At 48.5% G+C, this 23,643-nt stretch overlaps 1 protein-coding gene across 2 annotated transcripts in view; it reads left to right on the forward strand.

Moving 5' to 3' along the window:
- The window catches only part of COL22A1 (collagen type XXII alpha 1 chain), a 225,653-nt gene that overhangs the window by 178,137 nt on the left and 23,873 nt on the right, over positions 1-23,643 (forward strand). For both annotated transcript variants that reach the window (XM_088023088.1, XM_088023089.1), the window contains 6 exons: positions 1,894-1,947; positions 3,581-3,634; positions 7,531-7,584; positions 10,881-10,934; positions 15,345-15,398; positions 19,710-19,763. In XM_088023088.1, the coding sequence (XP_087879214.1) occupies positions 1,894-1,947; positions 3,581-3,634; positions 7,531-7,584; positions 10,881-10,934; positions 15,345-15,398; positions 19,710-19,763 (324 nt within the window). The remainder of the gene's footprint in view (positions 1-1,893; positions 1,948-3,580; positions 3,635-7,530; positions 7,585-10,880; positions 10,935-15,344; positions 15,399-19,709; positions 19,764-23,643) is intronic.

The raw sequence follows: 23,643 nt of genomic DNA on the forward strand, positions 1-23,643 counted from the left end.
TTTGTTGCCACAGTAAATGCAGAGCCAAAATAGGTGACAGTTAAGAGAGGTTGGAACCTTTGAATGTTACTTTCAAGGTTAGTCTGTGAAAAATATTTTTGATAGGTTTCATATTGTGAGTGTCTTAACCACGATAATGACAGCAATGATGATGGTGATGGTGGTGATCATGTTGATAGAGGTGATGGTGATGATGATGATGGTAGTGATGATGGTGATGGTGATGGTGAGGATGGTGATGGTGATAATGATGGTGAGGATGATGATGGTGATGATAGTGAGGATGATGATGATGATGATGATGGTGAGGATGCTGATAGTGAGGATGATGATGGTGATGATGGTGAGGGTGATGACGGTGAGGATGTTGGTGAGGATGATGGTGATGATGGTGAGGATGCTGATGGTGAGGATGCTGATGGTGATGATGGTGATGGTGAGGATGGTGAGGATGATGATGGTGAGGATGATGATGATGGTGAGGATGCTGATAGTGAGGATGATGATGGTGATGCTGGTGATGGTGATGATGATGGTGAGGATGATGGTGGTGATGATGATGATGGTGATGATGATGATGGTGAGGATGATGATGGTGATGGTGATGATGGTGATGGTGATGATGATGGCGATGATGGTGATGGTGATAATGGTGGTGGTGGTGATGGTGCTGGTGATGATGATGATGGTGATGGTGATGATGGTGAGGTTGATGATGGTGAGGATGATGATGGTGATTACAATGATGAGAAGGATGATAGCTAACAATGAACTCATTACTCACTTATGCACTTTGTAGATTTTAGGTCGTTCAATGCTCACAACAATCCCATGACAAAGGTTCTGTTTTTATTATTCTCATTTTAAAAGATGGAGACAGGGTATTAAAGAGGACACGTACTGCATGGAGCACTGGGTGTTATATGAAAACAATGAATCGTGGATCACTACATCAAAAACTAATGATGTATTGTGTGGTGACTAACATAACATAATAAAATAAAATTAAAAAAATAAAAGAAAGAGACAGAGTTGAAGCAGGTTGCCCAGTGACAGGGTTAGTAATGACAAAGCCAGGGTTCAAATACAAAATAATTTACAAAAATAATCATAACTAATGTTTATTGAGCTCTTGCTATGTTCTGTTCTCTGTGCTGTGTCGATTTTATTCTCCCAACACTTCATGAGATAGGCAATCATAATTTTCTCTATTTTATAGATAAACAAGAAATCCTATAACTCACAGTTTAAGTGACCCACTCAAGGTCACACAGCTAGTAAGGGAGGGAGCAAGGAGCATACATATGTATGGATGGAGTCTTCTTCCTCAGCCTGTTGGGCAGTGCTGTCCCGTCCACTCTCTCAGCTTCTCCCTCTTCCCACCTCACACCAGACACTATGCTGACTCGGCTCCTTTCCCTCCCACACCCAAACATCCCAGTTTCCTCCTGATTGCCCCTCCTCTCTTCGTCCTGGGCCTTCCAGCCCATCCTGTACTACAGTCAAGGAGCCCTTCTGAAACCAAGAGCAGTCATACATCCTTCTCATGGTTCCTAGTGTCTGCAGCTCAATCCAGGTTTAAGGGGTAAACATCCAGGGCTCTCAGTGAAGTAGGTACTGCCTGCCTCCCCAGTTCCATTTTCCACTGACCCCCATCAGCACCCCACAACCCAGTTAAGCCATTCCATCAGCAGTTCCTCAACCAGACTCCCCTGCTTCTCTCTGCGGACACCATGCCTGGCCTGCAGCTCAGACTTGGTAAGAGTTGGATGAAGAAAGAGTAAATGGATGAATAAATGAATACATAGGTGGATGAATGCATGCAAACTTTTTTGCTTTTGCAATGTAGTTCTAGCAAAATTTCCAGTAAGCTTCTTTCTTTTTTCTCCCAAGGGAAGTAAAGGGGAATGTGGTGCAGATGGTGAAATTGGACACAAAGGTGACCAGGTAAGAACTTACTTTATAATGAACCTAAAGAGACATCACTATTTCTCCTAGATGAATTTCATTCTGCCATTTCTGACATCACCACTTGGATCTTCTTTGCTTGGAGTAGGATTTTTTTTTTTTAACCACATTTTCCTGGTTTCCATCTTGATTCCTGTGGTTCATTGTCACATTCTCCTTCCCCAATTATCTGAGCAGACTGCCTTTTCTAATTTCCTTTTGTCTTGTTTTTCTGGACTCTCTTACACTTAGAGCTCTAGTTCACTAGAATGGTTGTCATCCATTATACAATGCCCCCTTCTTTCCTCCCTCCTATCACTCCTTAAGTACCTATCGTGGAACTCACGGTGCTAGTTGAGATGTTACACAGATGCCCCTTCTGTGCTCAGTGCCCAGCCAGCCCTGTTGGACCACTTCTCCAAATGCATTGTAAGATAGCGCCCACGCAACATACTCCTCTTTCTGTGGGTTTGGACATGGCATCCCCATCATCGTTTATCTAGCGTTACCAGCTGATTCTGCAATCCAGGTCCCCAGCCTCCAACAGCCTTTCTGCCATTTAAACTGGCTCCTGCTTGGCAGCTGTCTCTCTTCCCTTTCCCTTTCCTCCCTCCCACCTGCCCTCTGCCCATCACTCCTCTGTGCATCTCCGCATTGGTCCACCTTGTAACCAGCTGCATGCCAGGCATGGCACCAGGCTCTGAGATGCAGAGGGAGTAATGGGCAAATACCTGACCTCAAGGGGCTTTCTGTTCCATGAGGGTGAAGCAGGTGAGCAAGCACTCCAGAAGCTGTGATTTCAGAGCTATGCTCAAGGTTGGAACGACATGCTCAGCTAAAATTCCCTCTGTATTTGGAAAAACAAAATGTGTTTGGATTATTCTTGCAACAGTGAATTTTCAGAACTAGTATGCTCTATCCTGACTATTACAGCTTGTGTTTCCCAGTAGCAAGAGATAGAGGTGGAGGGCAGGGAGATCTTCCACGGTGGTGTGTCTGTTTTTATAAAACATTGTCCTACAAAGACTAAACATTAAATGCAATCCCCTCTGGCTGTTTAGCTCCTCCTGTAATACACATTGACTCTGCTCTGCATGGAGACATGACTCTCTTTCTTAAACTAACTGCAACACTGTTATAGTAGGGATGCCATGATTCAGTATCCCCAACAGTTTCTATTGTGAGCATATGTTGTGTGTGCATATGCATTTATTTGATTTCAGATTTTTATTATGGGATGTTTCAAGCATACACAAAAATTAGAAAGCATAATAAAAAGACCCCCCCCCATACCTATCACCTAGCCACAGGATCTTGCAGCCATTATGGCCACTTCCATTTTTATCTGTGTCCTCAACCCCTTCCCCACACCGTCTTCCTTCACTTTATGTTGAAGCAAATCCACTTTCAGGAGAGATTCGTTTTTGTAAATATCGTTAGATACTTTCTCAACCTATGGAAACACCAGCAATATATACAAAAAAAGAAAGTGTTTTTGTTGCCAGTGCCTTTATCCAAAATTGTTACTGGAGTTAGAAGTCAGATTCTGGATTGTTGTCTGAAATTTGGTAGTCACCAAAGTGAAAAGCTTCTTATGAATCATTTTGAAGAATCACCTCTTGTGTTTTCCTAGGGTCATCCTGGAGTTCCCGGTTTCATGGGGCCCCCAGGGAACCCTGGGCCACGGGTAAGTGATGATTTTGAATGCCCTCCTCTTTTGGCTTTGACATTTGCACACATTTCCATACTCATCGGAACTGCTTCTTACTTTAAGGACCAGGCTGACACCTGAAAGGTGTCCAAGGCTGAACAGAAGGTGCAGGTCCCAGAGGTACAAGGGGTCAAGGATGGGTACTTGACTCCAAGGGACCCAGTGGGGTCAAGGACGGAGTGACTTGACTAGGTGGAGCTGCTGGGCAGTGCAGTTAGAATGCTGTTGGGACCAGGGTGGCGTTGGCAGGGATGGGCAGGCTTGATGTATTATTAATTTCCATCTATCTGGGGTGGTGGGAAACCTGAGATAATTGCAAGATTAGGATCTTCTGTGAGAAATGGAGAAGCAACTTCCCCTCTTCCATAGGATCCTGTCCCATGGCAAGAGGCTCTGGGAATCACAGAGTGTCTCCATTAGCACGGACTTTCCTGGATTTACTACAATTAATGACAATAATAAATCACTAAAAAATGTTATCATTGTTACCATCTTCAACTATTCATTCATTATCGTTCGAAGGCACTTGTCATCAATATAACTATAGATACCGTGACGATCATCCCATTGGGCCCCCTGAGCAAATATTCCTCCTTGTTCTGGTAGTAGCTGTATCTCTGACACTGACTGATGCACTTGTTAGCAAATTCGTCTCCCTTTGGTCTGAACTGCCCACAGATTAGTCTTGTGGCTCCTGTGCTCAGAGTCCACTGTAGTTGATGCTCACGTATCCAGCCAGGTTAACCACGGTAACGGGCAGTGCGAATGAGCATCCTCACCAAGCCCAGGACCAGTCCCCTGCGACTTCCCATGTGTTCTCCAGGAGACCTGGCCACCCCCAGACCTTGCAGAATGCGAGATTACTGGTAATGGCTAAAGGACAACTGAAGGGAACCCACTTCAAATAGGGACTAACCTAACATAATCAATAAAGAAGCAGAGGCTGGGTTAGGATCATGAAGTTAAAAATGCATGCCATTAATCTTGCCTTGTCTTCTTTTTAACAACCCTAAATGACTTCTAATTGTAAGTATGTTAATTCTTAGAATAAACTAGGTCGTTTTAAGTGTATTTTTTTCAATAAAATCATATAGGAGCATGAAACTGTGTCTTTTTCTTCAAAACTGACTTTTACAGCAAACTCATAAAAAGTACATTAACTACAAAAGTATGAAAGCTTTCCCAGTTTACTGGAGAGCTCACCTCAAATCTTGGATCCTCAGCTCACTTCCCACCTCCCTCCCCCCCCCACCCCCCAGCGCCTGTGCTGTTAGCATCCTTTTCAGTTTCTCAAGAATTCATGCCTCACTGTTGCGTCTCTGCCATGAGCGAGATTTTGAACTGCCTTGCCAGGGGATGGGTCAGTCTGTTGCCATTTAGGTTCATGAAATTCTGCGTTTTCTTTAAAGAAATAATTTCACATGGGAAATTCCTTTGTATCGTATTTGCTTGTGTTCCTGAATTTTGTGGCATCTGGCACTCAGGCACAAGAGAAACTGATCAAGAGGGCAATGTTACAGATAATGGGGAGAGATATTAGTGTGAACTGAGGAGGGACATTGAGAAGGAAATAATTTCATATTACAGTTTTCATATCACAATGACTTTAGCTTCTCCATGCAGCCTAATAGCTGAGGGGCTCCCAAAGTGAATGTGGAGTAAAAGCCCCATCCGCAACCCACCCTGGTCGTTCCAAAGCCTGTAACACATCTCCAGTGCAAATGAAACCATGTTCTCCTCTCCTTGGAAATTGCTCTTTGGACTCTATGACAGCTGTAGGAAATGGCTCCTGGCTTATGGTTCTCATGCTAGATGATGAATCTGGGATTCAGAAATAGTCGTAATCATAGGGCAGCTTCTCCATCTCTATCTGATCAATGTGTTCAGTTCATTCAGTTGATGTTTACTGAGCTTCTGCTTTGTGCCATGCCCTGTACTGTTCTTTGTCTTTGGGAGCGGATGCCGGTCACCCATCCATTTGGGTTCAGTGGCCAGTCATGCAGAAGCAACTCGAGAGCAGGAAACCCTCCTGGTCATTTATGCATTGTTTCTTCACGTGCTTCCATGTCGGATGCTGTAACCAGGGATATAGATACCAAGCAGATAAGGCTCCTTTATTATGTTTACTTCAAAGTTGATTTCCTGGTGCTCAGTTGGCCTCCTTCTTTCGGAGAAAGCCCTTACACTGTTCCCAACCTGCTGTACAAAATTTAACTCCAACATAGCTAGGTTCCAGGGTATAGGGTGCTGGGGGGTTTTGGCAAAATTACATAGAGGAATCCAGTAGAAATGCCATTGTTCTGCTAGGTTTGAACTAGATGTGGAGGTTCCCAGCAGCGGCCCAGCCAGGGAAGCATGAATCTTGGGCTATGGATGCAAGTATTATCAACAGTCCTTTATTTCATGAACATTTATTGGCTCCTCACCTAGTGAAAGAGGTGGAGGCAAATCTGACTGCATCTTATCCCTGGGGATTTATCTTACATGGCAAACAAGACCTATCTTCCATAGCTGTATCAAATTTCCTTGAGGTCCATGATGTAGCCATATCTGTAACCCTAACAATTGGCCAGCACTTGGTATGACATAGGCACTTGATAAGTGTATGTAAAAAACCTAAAGCCTGCTGGAAAGGTACTGCAAGACCTTGCTTATTTGTCCTCCTATACTTAGTTTGTATCTGCAGTGTTCCCAGTCATGGACTGGCCAGTAGACACACTGCTGTTATCAGTGCTTGTGATAACGAAGAACACTTCAGGGAGAGCCCTTAGTGAGTGCCAGTGCTGGCTAACTCTTTCTAGGTAGGAACTTACTCAGTTCTCTCAACAACTCAAGTGAAATAGGTCCTCTCTTTCTCTCCAGTGCACAAAGGAACTGAGAGATACAGAGGGGTAAAATAACGTGGAGAACCAGGACACGGGCCCAGGAACTCTGGCTCTGGGAGGGTGAACCCCAACCAACAGCCTTCTGTTCTATGCTAAGCATGCTGTAGGCAGTGCCTCCTTACCCTCCTTACAGCCTGGGCAATCATATCGCTTCCAGCCTTTTACCAACAAGCACACTGAAGTTAAACATCTTCTACCACTTGACCAAAGCTAGGAAGATGCAGTGTATTCATTAGTCTAAAGAATCTCTGCCCCATCTGCCAGCCAGGCCAGCTTTTCATTTATTCATTTATTCAAGAAATAGTGAGCACCCACTATCTCCAAGGCACTGTTTTAGCTCCCAATAAAGCAAACAGTCAACAAACACTAGGGTGTCAGAAGGTGACAAGGCTAGGAGGAGCATAAAGGCGTTAGAAGGGGCAGGGACTTGGGTTTTAGATTTGGGAGGCAGGTAATTTTTCACTGAGCTGGGATGTGGATGAGGGCAGCCTGTGAGCTCTGAGCAGCAGAGGGAGATCTGGGCTCACTCTGCTGCACCTACTCACCTGTGTAGAGCTCCTTGTTCCTGGATCTGTCCATGCATTTCTCATCCCTGGGTTGACACAACCAAGTGCCTTCCTTGATGACCTGGAAGATAAATCCAGTTCTTCATTTTTGCCTCTGTCCCGAAATGTTCCCTGATATTAGCTAAAACGTCCACTCTGAAGTGAGACCATTTACTGTTGTCTTAGGGATGACTGTGGATGCTCTGGTCCTTCATGCAATGCTTTGTGCAATGTGGCTTCTGTGCTCCCAACATCTTTGTCTTCCCAGAGTCCCGCCCCACCTGCTGGGGAAGGCAGAAGCACGTCCAGAGTACTTACAGTTCCAGCCGCGAGGGAGGGGCTCAGGATGCACCTTTAGGCACCATGTGCTTCGTGCACAAAAAGGCGCTAATGATCATGGCGCAATGTACAACAAACTAACTTCCTGCTCTATCATCCGTAGGGAGCAGATGGAATTGCTGGAGCTGCTGGCCCTCCAGGAATCCAAGGGCCACCGGTAAGTTCCTTGGTGGACTGGATCTGCCTTGAGTCTGTGTTTGGGTGTCCGCAGAATCCAGGTGTTCACCGTCCCTGCCCTGGTCCTCCCTACCTCCTTGGCTCACTCATCCTGAGTATTCACAAACGGTCTTGCAAGGAAACTGCAGGAGCGGGGTGCTTTCTATTGGAGCCCCGGGTTCTTGCCTCAAAAATAAAGGTTTGGTTGAATGATGTGGCAATCCGTGATTCCAGAATTCGGTTTACAACCAGCTCACACAGGCCCTGTGTCGGGTTCTCTCCTCACAGGCCCAGGGCAGTAGAGAAGCTGGAGCTGACCCGTGCTGAGGCTAATGTGTGCATCAGGAGGCATGTTGGGCAGGAGTAGCCCCTGTTACCCAAGCGTCCCAAAGAGGGGAGGGAAGTAAGACAGGGGAGTCACACCGCAAGCTGGCTAGCTGACAAGCAGGTCAGCCCTGCCCCGGGATGTCTGGACTCTAGTGCCAAGAGCACTTGAGGGATCAGTTAGGACAGCTTCCCCTCCCTGGGATGAGGAGGACAAAGCCCAGTAGGACTGGGTCACTAGTCCAAAGCCACACAGGAAATCAGTATCCAAGTTGGGAGTGAAGTCAATTGGGAAACCCCCGACTCCATGTGCTTCCTGCCACTCCTCACTGACCAGCTGTTTGGGGTGGTTGGGGTGGGGCTGCAGGGGTGTTGGAGTTGAAAACTACCAGCCACATGGACTGTCTTACCTTCCTCATCTGGCCAGTCCTATCCAAGCAGCCCACCTGCTTTTTACCGATTCTCAGACAGCAAAAGATCTCCCCAATAAAAACAAATGGACTGTGTGCTCGAGGAGAATCAGTTGCGGGGCCCAGATAGGAATCATCAGGTACTTCGGAATTAAACTCTATCGAATGAGACACTGATTCTGTCGTGGGGGACCCTGAGGCAAGCGATGGCTGTGCTTGGAGCTCTCTGGGGTCCTGTTATTCCACTGTATACGTCAAACCAGAATATACTCCAGATTTTCTTAACGTAACTAATGAGTGTTGGTAGTTAAAAAGAGAAATAAGGAACGCTAAGTGGGACGTAGTAAAAAAAAAAAAAAAAGACACATAAAAACTGAAAACATTACCATTATATTTTGAATTGAAACATACAAACCATTTGCCAATCTTTTTGACATAAAATGAAGGCCTTACTTGATTTGGGGTCCTCAGCATGGAGTCTCTTGTCATTATCCTTGTAAAAGGAACATCTACTCATTTACTGTTTGTTGCTCTTCTTAAGAGTGGTTTGAGACCGTAAAAACACCTGTGGAGCAATTTGAATGTAGAATACTGGATCCTGGATTGTTAGGATAAGTTTTTTTCTAAACTTTCATAGCTATCCTGTTACAGCGATCTGGATAGCGACTCATCTTTATAAAATATTTTTCAAGTGTTCATTTAAAAATGGTTCTTTTTCTTTTTCCACCTAGATTTAATAGGGTTACCTAAGGAATAATTAAACTGTGTAATTTCCATAGCAAACCACAACTTGTACATTACAAACAGGTTTAGGAATGAGCATGTTGACTCCTTGCGCATCTTCAGCTCATCAGATGGAAGCAAAAAATCCCTAAACAGTGAATATGTTAGTCTCATGGGCCATGTAGTCTCTCTTGGAAAAATTCAGCCCTGCTCTGGTAAGGTGAAGTCAGCCACAGACAATAGGTCAACAAAAGGCTTCTGATAAAACCTTTTTTTTGCAAAAACAGCAGAGGGCTGCATTTTGCTGACCAATAGTGGCTCCATCCCTAGGGTCTGTGGAACAATAGACATTCAGGAAGGAATCCAGGAAACTCTATTATCAATATTTAAAAATCCCTAATGATGACTACTTGTTCCAAGTTGACCCAAAAATATCCACTCAGTTACGTGTTTGTAGGTTTTGTGATATGGGAGGTGGTGAATATTTTTGCTTTACTGTTGCCATTTTGTGTTGGTCTAAGTGGCATGATGGCTGGGCAACCTCAGATATCATGGGTCATCATGTTACAGAGATGCAGGGTATGTCAAATTGTTGTCAGGGCAAATGCATCACCTGAGCATTCCAGTTTCTAAAATTAAGAGTAAATCTTCAACCATGACTGCGTAAAGTGCTACTCCTTTTGATTTTGAGAAAAGGTTTTAACCAAGTAGTAGTAAACCTCAAACATGGTCTAATCTTCCTCAATTCCCAGGGGTCATGAAAAAGTTCTCATCTCTTAATGACGTATTATTAATATCTTCCATTTTCTTCAGGTGGGGAAGTAAGACTCAATTGTGGAGTTTTGATTGAGTTTAAGTAGCACTTCATAAAGGAAGTGTGCTTTGGGTCCTCTGATTGGACCCTTTTTACATGACAATATGTAAAATCTGCATAAATCTGAATTAAATATCAAAGTAGTTTTGCCTTTCGCTTTTCTTGCAAGAAGCTAACATCACAACCCTTAAGAATACCTCACTCTGTGTGGCCTGTGGATGAGAATGTAAAACCTGACATCAGCATTTTATTACAGAAGGAACAGTGATAAGAGAGATTATAAAGTTGTAGGGGCTTCTGAACATGGTAGAGACACAGATGACGTCAGAATGCTCATCCAGATAGACGTGACGACACTGATGACATCATCTGATGTAAAACTGTGGTTGGCAGTGATTGTATCTTTGGTGAATAAAATGCAAAATGAAGTATGAATTAATGTGGTTTGGCAAATATAGTCTTTCAAAACACAAGCTCTGTTTCATGGGGGAAAGTGATACTAAAAGCGAGCTACTGGTGGTAAAACATGGTTTGGGACCCTCCAGACAAGAGGATGGTAATAATAGACCATCTGTTCAGGCCCTGGTCAACTTTTCACTTGCCTCGGGTCCTGTGTGCACAACAGCTCCAGATGCTCTGGTCTTGGGCCGCGTGGTGAGGACCGGAATTTCAGGCAGTGTAGGGACAGAGTGCAGATCTGGACCCAGGTCTTGTGGACCCCAGAACCTGAATATCTTCTTCTTCCCAGACTTCTCCATCTTTAATTCCCCCCGAGTCTATGTCATATAGCCAAAATGAGACCCTGTCTGCACACCCACCTGCGTGATTGTGCTCTGCCTGGGGCACCACCTCCATGGTGGTGGTGGTGGGGGAGAGGCAGTGCCTGGGAAGCCAAGAGGCAGAAGCACCCATTGCTTCTCGCCAAAGACTCCTTCCAGTCCGTGAAGGCAATTCTATGTGAGATCATGTACTTCCAGAAAAGCCGATCTAGGATTTAATGGTGTTTTTATGTCTTGGATCTTTTAGGGGAAAGAAGGTCCTCCTGGCCCCCAAGGTCCATCTGGATTACCCGGAATCCCAGTAAGTGGCATTTAAAAAAAACTGGTTTCTCCACTACAAAAATGAGCAAACAAAAATAGATTCCACCACTGTTAAAGCAAGGTATGGTCCCTAGGGGAGTTTCCAGGGCTCCAGAAAATGAGAAGCATAATCACTAACCAAAGCCAGGTATGTTTTTGGTGGGGGTCAGTCTTAACCTCATTCTTTCACGCAGTCGGTGCTCTTGTTGACTTGTGTAGATGGTGTTTGCCTCTGTCCACACACACATCCGTGTATGTATGGAGTTGAGACAGCACACACACACACACACACACACACACACACACACACACACACAGGCGTGCACAGCGGTGACAATTCACTCTCTGCGATAATAGAAACAGTTTCTGTTTCCCACACTGGTGTTAAATGTTCATGTGCTCATTAAATTTTACATAGGCTCTACCCAATAAATATACCATAATATATATGATCATTCCTCTGTGGCCTCAGAAATTGTACAGTTATTGGAGAAAACTATAATAAGCTCGTTCGCATGCGTGGCCCTTTTCCGTTTTCTATGCGATGGTCCACAAAGGTGGGGCTGACTTGTCAGGTACGATAATGTCTGAGGTTCTTGATACATACCGCCAGATTACTTTCTACAAATACTGTTCTGGACTTTCGCATTCACTATACTTCCCACTGGGTTGGAGCTCTTCAGGGTGTTACTAATAAGGCTGGTCCAGCGAGGCCATGTGCCACCTTCTCTGTGGAGAATGAATCCCTGTGGGGCTCGTGGTCTGTCCTGGGCCGACTGCTGGGGCCTCTACTGGCCACAGCCTCCCACCCCTGCCCTGCATGATGATGATGGGTTTTATTGCAGCCATACTGGCTTCCTTTTGGTTCCTAGAATGCTCTGCATCCTCTCCTCTACAGACCACAGAATTTTGCACATGCATTTTTGTCTACACAGAATGCCCCTTCCTCACCTCTTGCACCAGTTGATGCCTTTGATTCTTCCCATCCCATCTCAGGCATCAGCCCTGGAAAGTTCTCTCTGTTCCCCCAGGCTGGGGCAGGCTCTCCTAGTTTCTTTTCCTTTCTTCCTGAGTACGCTTCTGAGCTGTAGTCACATCTTTATTTGTGTAATGGTTTGATTAGTGACCACCACCTCCATTATGCAGTAATTGATTTGCTCATTCAACCAACTCTTTAGGAGCCTACTGTTTGCTAGACCTGGGGACAATAGAGAGGAGTGCCTGCTAATCATGGGGCGATGCTCTAGGCCATGGGTTCTAGAATACCACCAGGCTTTTGCTTCCCACACATAGTGAACACTCAGCAAATAGTAATTAAAGGAACAGGTGGATGAATGAACTGTTTTACGAGAGCCCTCCCTCCTGGAGTAGCTGATAAGTGCCCCCATCAACCCAGGAGGCATTTCCCGGGCACCATCGGTGGTGCTCCCTACAGCCACGCGACCCTGAGGTTAAGTAACCTGTGCAGGGATGTGAAACCCTTTTGGTCTAAATGGCAGCCCAGTAGCCTAGCCTGTGCTGGCAGCTGGGAAGAACTGACTGATTTAATTCTAGCAATGGTGAAGCTAGGGAGAGAAAGTCCCGGTTTGGCTTTTGTGCCAACCCCTTATCACTAAAGTCATAGCGTGCAGGAGAAGAGAGACCTGACTTTAGGTGTGATTGTGTATACTATGCAGACCCCAATCTGTGGCTCAAACCTAAGCCAAGCCTGGGCGTGTGCCTCCCTGATGTCCCGTGAATGGACCCTGCTTTCCTGTCTCTCACCCCAGCCCCACTCACAGCCTCCCTGAACTCCTTTGCTTCTTCCATACCATTCCTGCCTCAGAAACGCTTCCTCTCCCTCTGCCTGGACAATAAGAATCCTCATCGCTTTCTTGTGCGTGATGCTTACCCCCTGGTGGGCTCCGTGCAGAGAGCCTTCCGCACATGTACCCCATGCCTCGGGCCCCCTCAGCAGTTCATCCTGGGGTCCCAGCTGAAGGTTTTCTCCAGGAGGCACCCTGAGCCCCCCCAGTGGCTTAGGTAGAACTCTGAGCTGTGTTTCAGGAGCACTCAGTCCCTGTGCCATCACAGCACTGAGGGTGTGCAACAACACACACCTGTTCATTTCTGTCCACCTGCGCCTCGCCCTTGCCAGCACAGCACCAAGTACTGACCCAGGCCAGCATGCGAGGTACCAGAAGGACCCAGCCCTCATCCCCCCTAGCGTGCAGCCTGAAGTCTCATGGAGAAGCCAAAGAGAAAAAGAAGAAACCATTGACACAAAGCATGATGCACTGTATGATAGAGGGGGACCCACGGGCCACAGAGCCCAGGGGTGGATACCCAAGCCAGACCCGAAGGGATATCTGGGAAGGTGACACTCAAGGAGAGTGTTCAAGGTCAAGTAGTCTGGCAAAGAAAGATGAGAAGGGGCAGGAAGAAGGCCTTTCAGGTAGAAGGAGCAACATATAAAAGACACAGACGTATTTACGTGTAGGAACTGGCTATAAGAAACGTTGAACGTTAAGAAGTGGCTTCCACGTCTGGTAGGGGCTGTAAGGGATGCAGTGCAACCTTCTGCGGACACTCATTGAGCACCCACATGATGTTTTATGAAGTGGAACAACAACCTCACCATTTATTAAGCACCAGCTATGCGCCACGCTCTGTACCAGAAAGACCCTATATATTCCTCGCCTGCAGGAGGTGAGAGCGTCCCTGCAATTTATTGAAGGTGCAGAAACAGGCCCTGAGATGTTGAAGGTGTCAGCAGCCCATCAGCTAGGGGCAGCCCTTCTCTCTTGCAAAGCCACGTTTCCTTCTCACGCGATTCGCTAGGCCACACTCAGCCCACCTTTGCATTTCCCCTAGTGGTGCTCATGCCTTTCCCGGCGACCTCATGTCTGCGCCAGGAGTCCTGGGGTCTCCTGCCAGCCTCCAGCCAGAGTTTGCAGGTCTGCCCATGTCTCTTCCTGCGGCATTGGCTTTGTCTTCCGTGCACGGGCTGTGCTGCATGCCTGGGGAGGAGTGGTTTCGGGGTTAAACTCTTATTTGAAAAGAGGATCAGTTACAAGGGCGCCTGGGTAGCTCCGTTGGTTAAGCATCTGACTCATGGTTTCAGCTCAGGTCATGATCTCAGGGTCGTGGGATAGAGCCTCGCGTCAGGCTCTGCGCTGGGTGTAGAGCCTGCTTGGAATTCTGTCTCTCCCTCTGCCCCCACCCCCATCCCCCTTTCTCTCTCCCTCTCTGGGAAAAAAAAAAGAATGCAAAAGAGGATCAGTATAGCCTGGCCTTGGCAGCAGCCCTGTAGGTGTATGTGGTCAAGGCGGCTGTGCCGGGAGCAGCGTTCGTGAAGAGTTACGGGTGCCATTGAGCATCGGCCAGCAGCCCAGGTGGCCAGTAAACTTAGATTCCTGTCCCCAGTGGCTTCCCAGCAGTGCCAAGCCGCTGACGTTGAAGGCACTGATGAGGAATCATGCACGGTTTCATGAACGCCTGCAGCAGCAGGAGCCCCATTGCTGGGGCGATTTGTCGATGCCTGGTTTGTTCAGCCTTGCAAGCAGGAGCATTGGTTCTGAGCTGCCTGGAGACTCTGCGGGGCAGGATTGCCATCTCTTTTTGGAAGGGAACTGAGGAGCTGAGAATACCAGTAACTTGTCCAAGATCATATGCCTAAGTAGTGCAGGCAGGGTTCAGACCTAGCCTGGTTTGACTCAGTTTCCCCTCTGCCCTGCTGCCTTGTGGCTTTCTTTCCCCAGACCCCACCCAGTGCAGGTGGCCCAGGATTGGAACCCAAGTCTGTGTGATGTCATAGTCATTGTACAGAATTATTTTCCTGTTTGCAGAGACTCCTGAAGAATACTGGTCTCTTGGATTAACACGAGGCTTATGGCGCCCTCCCTTAGAGCAGGAGGTTGGTTCCAGGAGGGGGATCACAGGTAGATTTCACGGAGAGAAAGGCCAAGTGTCCATGCAGGATCCTTGCTGTCATTCTCGGAGCCCCTGTATGCTCCTGGGGCTGTGCCCCGTGCTCTCCTGCATTTCCTCACCATCTCTGTCGGAAGCCACATCCTTACCCCCTCAACGCTACGCTCAATCCAGGAGGCCCAGCTATGAGGAGCCGTTGTCCTAAGTTCGACTTCAGGAAATGTCCAGTCCGGGGCTTCTTTAGATTAATAGCGCTGAAAATGATGCTGTTGCAATTCATTGCTTTTCCACTCTGTGCCAGGCTCTGCGGATCAGAGATCCAAGCCAGAGTTGTGGTGTTGGGAAGGAACCACAAAGTCAAACCAGTTCTGTCTCTGGACACGCTCCCAGGGCCCTCAGGGGCGGCTGTGGCCATGCACTAGGTGTGCACCCCCAGCAGAACCCCATCTTTCCACCCAGCACCCTTGGCCAGAGATAATGAGTAATTTGATTTCTCTTGCAGGGAGAAGAAGGGAAGGAGGGCAGAGATGGAAAACCAGGTCCCCCCGGCGAGCCGGTAAGGGCCTCTAAATTTCTTACAATTGTACAGGCCAAATGAATAATTTCTCAGCAACATCCGCTCTATGTCGAGGAGCTACTATGACTCAGGCATAGTAAGAGTTACTTCATTTATTTTTCCTGACCACCCTGCAGGGTGAACACTGCTGTCCCCATTATACAGCTGAGAAAACTGAGGCTCAGGGAGGTGAAGTGATGGGCCCAAAGTCACACGATGGGCTGGTGACAGAATCAGAACCTGATCCCAGGGCTTCTGCCCATCCTCTGCATTTTTTTCTTCCTGCCCCGTGCAGCCTCCATCCCGTTGACTTGGGAGGGGAGCTGGGGCAGGTGAGGCCCCGCTGGGGTAGACACCTGATGCCTGAAAGCCTGTTATCCCTACGGAAGCCCTGAGCTTCTCCCATCGGCTCCAGGTGATGGGAGTTGGCCCTTTCTTCAATTCTGGTATAGAGCTGTAGGGTTGGTTTTTTTTGTTTTGTTTTTCCTTTTTCTTTAATGTTACCTGTCCAGGACACACAGCGAGGCAGACGGAGTGCACGCGACAAGTCTCTGCCTCAGTAGCTGTCGGTTGGAAGTGTGAGGGCTTTCTGCGCACCCAGATCTGTGACCTCATCGTGGTCCTGCCACAGCTGGCCATTGTTCTCCCCTGTGGGTCAGGGCCCGTGGTGATGGCCCCTTTGTCTCCCCAGATCGCTTCCACAGCCTCAGCCTCGAGGGGAAGCTGGAAGGTGGTGTCTGGGCTTCGAGACCCGGCTCCCCACATGCCCACCAGTAGGAGCGTAGTTAGTGATGGGGTGCACCCGGTCGCATACTAAGCCGCCCCGAGGAAGTAGGAGGACGCCCCCCAGACACGGACATGAAACTCCTCCAAGATGGATTGTTAAGTAAAAAAGCGAAGGTACAGAGCGGTGTGCTTAGCCTGCCCTATTTTGTATAAAAGCGGGCCTATGTGTATTTTTCTAGTGTTTACATGATGGCAGTCCGGGGGACTCCGAAAGCACCTTTAAAGGTCGTCACCACCCACGGTAGGGTGATTCTGGGCAGAAGGGGCGCAGGGACGCAAAGGCAAATCTGTGCTCTGTAGTGAGTGACTTTATTGTGGAGCCGTTGGTATGCATTGCCTGCTGATAACATGTAATTTAAAATGAGCTGAAATATTTTATGCCAAACTGACAAGCACAGCCAGAAGTAGACCCTGGCTCCAGATGCTGGCTCCACTCCAGACCGGCCCCAGGGCCTGGGGTGAGTTGGGAAGCGTCTCCGAGATGCTTTTTCAATAGAACGAGAGTCATAGTAGCAACTCGCTAGAGTTGCTATAGAATCCAGTGAGGTGAGAAACTGGTGGAAGGCATCAGGCTCGTCTTACTGTTGATTATTTCACCAACTGTCCTGGCTATAACTCCTGGTGAGGTCAGGGCTGCAGAGCCCTTAGAGCCACGGCGTGGGATAACATAAAATTTTCTACAGTGAGTTTTATGTTCCATTTAATTTGCTTGGTCATAAACTATTATGACTCGTTCTGCATCTTATGCAACTTGCCAGAAGCACCTTCGTTAACATTTTTCAGCTTTGCCAGATGCTGGAACCAGAATACACTGCTGAGAGCAAAAGAAAGCGCTCGTGGCAGCGAGCAGAGTCCAGAGCGCCTGCCAAGCCGCTGGAGGCTGAGGCCCAGCAGAGTGGTCCGTGGCGGGCACATGGCAGTTAGCAGGGTGAAAATGTGGGAGGCGAGAGAGGACAGATATTGCCACCGGGTGCCCACCTAGGGTTGGGGTACTGATGCTTTGTTATATTTTCCACTGTCATCCCCAGAAAATCCCCATGGGGCATGGTGTCATTATTGCCGCAGATGAGGAAACGCACAGAGAGGTTAAGTGGGCTGGCCAAGGTCACACAGCGGGTAAATGAAGCTGCCAGGACTCACGCCCCAGAGGCTGACCCCAAAGGTCAGTACTGCAGAAGAGGAAGTCAGCTTTTCTGCGGGAGTGTTATTCTGAGAGCTGACATTTATGGTACGGGAGGACTGGGGCCCATGGTCTTCATTTGGTCTGTTTATGGATCACCTCCTCCAGGTAGGCCTCAGGCATAGAGCAGTATGAGACCAGGTCTGTTCTGGGTACATGGAGGGGATATCAGTCCCTGAGAAGGCAGGGCTGGTCCTGCTGGAAGAGGTGGCCCAGCAGCTCCCACCCAGGGGCGTGCCAGAGTCCTCCAGGCAGGCATTCTGGAACCTCAGCATGTGACCAGTGTGATGTCTTCTCTGTCTGAGCTGCTTAGGAATCTGGCATAGGAATGAATGGTGTCGGGTCGCATGAAAGCAGCCCTTTTAGAGACAAAGATTAGGTTGCAGGTGGGGTCTTTGGGAAGTGACCTCAGGAAGCACCGAGGGCAGGAGGAAATGAGACAAGGAGAGAAGAAAAGCCACGGACGTCAGGCGAGTGAGGCAGGCAGCTGGGCCACGGTCACTGCAGACCCTCTGAGAATTGGTGAGGAGCACACTTGCCATCTTGCTCCTACCCCGGCCAGGCTATTCATCCGTCGTTAGACCTAAAGCCCTTTTGAAATTGAGGATTGCTCCGGGAGGCAGCAACTCGCACATTAACTTGCATACCTCGGTGTCATGCACCCCGGAAGGCTGATCTGTGCACGGCCCACAGCCTGGGCGGGAACTGTTCAGTGCTGACAGGTGCCTTCCTCGGTGAGCCCAGGGGACCTGCTTGGGAAGCAGCATTTACTACAGGTAGTAGGTAGTCCGTCTTCACGTTGGCGTAGTCCTTCAAGTTCCTCTATGTTAGAGACATGGATGGACAGACAGACAACCGTAGATAGATACGTGGATAGATGTTGGATGGATGACTGGATGTGGGTAGAAGGATGTGTAGATACATAGGCAGCTGTTTGAGTTGTGTGTTGTGTAATCTTTATTAGGAGGCATTTGAGCTATAATTATGGTGTAGGATGATGTACGGAGACTCTAGAGCCAAAATACCTGGATTTTGGTATACCCCAGCAGTGTGACATTGAGCAGATCCCTTAACCTCTCTGTGCCTCAGTGTTTTGCCCGGTGGGTAACAATGGTGCCTCCCTCATTGGGTTGTAGTAAGGACCCAGTGACTTACCATGGGAGGCACTCATTCTGTGTCTGGAATGTGGAAATCCCTCAAGAGTTGCTGTGAGTTACCATTTTCCTGCTGGTGACTTGGACCAACGATGGCCATGTCACTTGACTGCGGAAAGCATGGAACCAGGCTAGGCCGTGTACCCTCAGTCACGGAGTCCCATGAGGGCGACTGTGCTGAGTTTGCAACTGAGAACAGATCCAGGGAAGGGAAGGGACACCGAAGATCACGCAGTGATGCTTGGACCAAACACACAAACCTGGAAGTCAGAGCTCTGTGTGTCCTCCTTTCTGAGATTTCCCCTCCAAATCCAAGGACGCCCCTTTCCCCCTCCTACCCTGCTCTTGGGCTCCGTCTGATCCTTGGGGTTTACAAGCTGTGAAAAGGAGTGGAAATTGGGGGTGGGATTTGCCCTCCTGTCACAGTGAAGGTGGGGCCAGGTGCTGCCCCATCTTTCGTCAGTCTGACAGGCCCTGTCACCATCTGCCTGCCCCTCCACACTCCCATGCTGACCACATTGCCTGGACTCAGCAGCCAGGCCCATTGGCTGTTATTTGTGGCTGGTTCTGCCCACGGCAGCACAGGGATGCTGGTGGTGAGAACTTTGAATAGCCTGAGTGTCCCCATAACTCCGTGGAGTTAAGAGAAGCTGGACCAGGGAAAGGAGGGGTAGATGACAGGCTTCCCTGTCCACGGGAGCTGGTGGATGAGAAAGACATCCTTTGGGGTGGTGCACCCAGCTGGGATTCAGTCTGGCTGTGCTGTTCATTAACTCGGCGAAGCGCTGTTCATTAACTCGGCGAAGCACTAGCTTCTTGGAGCCTCAGTGTCCCCTGGTGTCACATGCGATAGTTGATGGCTGCCCTAGGTGCTTTTGTGAATGAGTACAGAGTCATTCATAACGAGGATGTCTGCATGACTCTGCATCCAGACCAGAATGCTTCTGAGGACGATCAGGGCCCACTAGGAACAGTGGGTTCAGAGACCGCACCTGTGCAACCAACACGGTCTGAGGAAACCAGGAGCAGGGTCGCTGGGTACACTGGCGTGATTCGTGGGCACTACAGTGGGGCACAGCGTCGCGGAGGTGGTTGGCGGGGGTCAGAAACGGGCTGGCGGAAACGTGACAGGCACCAAGCAGGGAGATCCTTATGACGATGGCCCCAAACTCTTCTCTTCTTTACTCTCAGGGCAAAATGGGAGAGCCTGGTCTGCCAGGACTGGAGGGAGCCCGAGGCCCACCTGTAAGTGCCAGTGTGTGTGTGTGTGTGTGTGTGTGTGTGTGTGCGCGTGCGTGTGTGTGCGTGCGCGCGTGCACATTGTCCATGTAGTACACAGCCATCAGCCGCATGGCTCATATGCTGTGCCTGTCCCACCCTGGATTTCCAGAAGTACCTCTGTTCCAAGGCGTCGGCGCCTCTACGAAGTAATAAATTCAGTTCTTTCACCAGCGTGGCTATAAAATGTATTTTCAAAATTACAACCATTGTTGCCATGTTGTTATTCTAAGTTTTCTTTGTTCTTAACCTCTTTAGTATGATTTTAATGGGCTTTCTCTGGATGATAGGACCTAAAAATAAATCTTAGTTTTGAACACTTTCCATGGCTAAAAATTTTTTCCCCCAATTATAAAAGTAATCCATTCTCACTGTATACCAATGACAACGATGGTAATGATACAAAAAGAATAAGAAAAATAACGTTATAGAGAATATAATAGAGTTACTCGTAATTCTGCAACACAGAGGTAAAGCTCTGTTAATATTTACATATATTTTTTCCAGATCTTAGGAATGTATGTATGAAGTCTGTATGAATTCTGACTCTTTTCTATGTATGAATTCTGACATTCATATTTATATAGCCTTCTATTTCCAGCTTCCAGGCTAGTGTACATGTAAACATGCATAGATAATTTTTCTATAAAAATGAGTTGTATATTTTGGGGTTGGGTTTTTTTTTTGCTAAATGCTTTACTTCTTCATAATTTAAAAATTGTTTACATAATCCCATAAATTTGTTTTTAGAAAAAAATATCTTATTTTTAATGACAATCCTAAAACACACTTACCTGGCAAGAAGTAGGAGATCAAAGTGCCACTTCTATTTCCTTAATGTATTTTTCTGTGAAAATCAATAACTCACCTGGCTAGCATTCAGTAAGAAGGAACTGAAACACAAAAATCAATTTCCTTTTTCCTAAATCTCCTTGCCTTTCACCTGATTGTACTAGGAGAGCAAATCTAAGAGTAGGGAATACTACCTCCTGTGTTAGAATTAAAACACGGAATTAGTGGCTGTTTTGTTTTGTTTTTTTTAAGGTGGTTCCTGGCTTATTGGAGGAGAGGGTCTTCCTTTTAGCCAAGGGGATCCATTTGCTGGGACCCACATTGAGGCAAGACCCATTTCTCAGTTGAGACTTGCAAGGAATCCTACCTCAGTGCAGGGGCAGAAGCTAGAGACCCAAACAGGTGAAAGAAGACCCATGTCCTCTGGCTGGCAAGGTGTAGGTCAGAGAGCCACGCTTGGAAGAACCACACAGTCTTTGAGATAGATAAATGTGGGTTCAGCTTTCACTTCGTCACTCACTTTCATCAGGGGACCGTTCTGAACCTCTGTTTCTTCTTCTATGAAGTGGGGATCGGAATGTCTCCCCCTTCTGTAGGGTGGTTGTATGCATTAAAGGAGATGGTGGAAGGTACAATTATCAGCCAAGTGCCTGGCACAGTCTGTTAAGCTCCCTTAGTTGGTGTTTCTGTCCATGATCATACGGGAGGAGAGCACACCAGGGTCCCGGCTCTGAGCTGGCTGGATTGGGGATTCTAGTGTCTTTGAGGACAGTGCTGGGACCCAGGCAGGCCCTGCCCCTCTCCAGGGAAAGAAAAGTGGCCCGTTTTGAACAGCGGTGAGCACAGTTTATCTCTTATTCGATGCTGATGGCAACTCTGCAGAAGTAGGGTCTATCCTCATTTACAGATGTGGAAACTGAGTCCCAGTGAAGAGAAGTAAAGCACCCAAGATCCATAGCTACGAGGTAGGGAGCCATGGCTCTCTTCCATACCTGACTCCAAAGTCGGCCTTAATGGTACATGAGGCCCTTTTCCATAGATTAATTCTGCAAAGCAATGCCTGGCAGGTACTTTATTCTTCTTAGTTTATAGATGATGTTAGGACTCTAAGGGGAAAGCTGACTTCTCCAAGGTACAGTGGTTGAATCTGGGATCAAATCTGAGCTGACTTCCTTTACCTCCTCCTCCGCCCACTACTGACACTTCCTGGCTATGTGACAGGCCTGAATCAGGTGGCAGTGGCTCATCTCATCCTTACTGTAGCCCAACAGACAGGGGACACCTCCCTGCGTTACAGCTGAGGCCCCCGAGGCTCAGAGGGGGGAGGTGAAATGCAGCCACTTAGCTGGGGGCTTTGCAGGGGTGTGAAACGTCTGGCGGGGCTCCTGACCTCCTTTGTCCCCTGCATCTCTTGACCTCTGAGAGCATGCACCTGTCACTGCACCACCTGCTACTTGCGAAGCATCCCCAGAGCCCCCCTCCCAGAGGCAGGAGAGGTCATACTTTCTTATTTCCTATGTCTGGAGAGGCAGGCTAGAGAACACATCTCCAGGGTAAGAACCCCCACATAAGAGAAGCCGCTAGGTTGTCTCTTTTTGGATGGCCAGGCCCTGGTGTGGTCTTCTCCCCAGCAGAGTCTTCATTTGCTTTTTGGAACCAGGACCTAAAATCAGGGCATAAGGTCAGAGAAGAGCCTGGCAAGGTCAGCCAGGAGGTATGTGGCCTTGGCCCCGGAGGGTCCAATTTGGCCACAAACTGCTGCGTCGTTGAGTTGGGGGGTGACCTTGAGGAGGGCATGCTTTGCAGAGAGACAGACCTGGGCTTGACTCACGACTCTCCTGCTTCTAAATGTGCTAGAGAGGCCTGAGCCTCCTGTTTCTTACAGAAAGTGGGAGAAATAAGATGCATCTCCCAGGACCCTGTTACAGGGCAGTGAGAGCACGGAACCTGCAGCACAGGATGTGGTAGGGGCTCCACGAGAGGGTTTCCCTCCTCCCCTGCTACTGCCCCGCTCCCTCCCCTCCCCCTGTGGGCAAGGAGCCAGGACAGGCCCTCAGCCCAGTCTCTCCTAACCACTTCCCTGTGCCGCATCGGCCCGTCTGTATCTTTGTGAGGGTGCTGGACAAGGGAGATTCACTCCAGGCCCCGCCTCAGGGGCCCCCTGACTCTCTGAGCTATGTGCACAGGCATCTGCCCACCCAGGTCCCTGCTCTGTGCCAGCCTCTGGCTGGGGACCAGCTGGCTAGGGCACTCAGGGGTATAGGAGCTCAGAGCGGTGCTCTGACAAGGATGCCTAATGACAAAGGTACAAGGAGGGCCTTTGAGAGTGACCATGTGAGCAGTGAGGGAGATGGAGTTGGGGACAGGAGGCTGGTAGGCAGGAGGCCTCCAGCCAGGAGCAATGTCCCAGTGAGCAAGGGATCTGCCAGGAAGAGAGGACACACACGAAGCAGGAAGGGAGGTGTGGAATGTGCAGTCCACCTAGGACACTGGGTCTGGGACGTGGGGCAGTGAGGTGGCCAGGTGGGCAGGCGCCCCTCAGGTGGAGACCATGAATGCCCTGGGTCTCAGCAGGTGGGGAAAGCATTCTGAGACCAGGGCTGGAGAGAGGCCATTCCCACCTGTCAGGAGTAGAACCCCAGACCAAGCAAGGAGAACAGTGGAGAAAGGGTCGGAGCAGAGCCGCTGGATCTGAATCAGATTATCTTCTGGCTCTGGGACTCTGAGCAGGTATTTTCTCTCTCAGGGACTCAGCTTTCTCATGTGTGAAATAGGGATTATTACGCAATCAGCTTGATCTGGCTGTTAGAAATGATCATGTCAGCTCTGCTAACAGCTTCTGCTCAGTTCCCAGGGCTTGGTGCTCGAGTAATAGATCACCAGGTTGCTGTTATGTGCAGGGAGGCCTAGCACCGTGGCCCAGGACGAGGGTGTCGGGTGGGACCGGCCAGGAACAGCCAGCCCCAGGAACAAGGAAGGCACCTGAGACCCATCTCTGGGGTGAAGGCAGTGTTGTCTACAAGGGAAGCACCTGCCCCGGGGGCCAGGCCGAGGG

The sequence above is a fragment of the Eumetopias jubatus genome, unplaced genomic scaffold (genome assembly GCF_037043125.1).
Source record: "Eumetopias jubatus isolate StellerSeaLion01/CBP00866 unplaced genomic scaffold, mEumJub1_p1.0 scaffold_4, whole genome shotgun sequence".
In the NCBI taxonomy this organism is placed as follows: domain Eukaryota; kingdom Metazoa; phylum Chordata; class Mammalia; order Carnivora; family Otariidae; genus Eumetopias; species Eumetopias jubatus.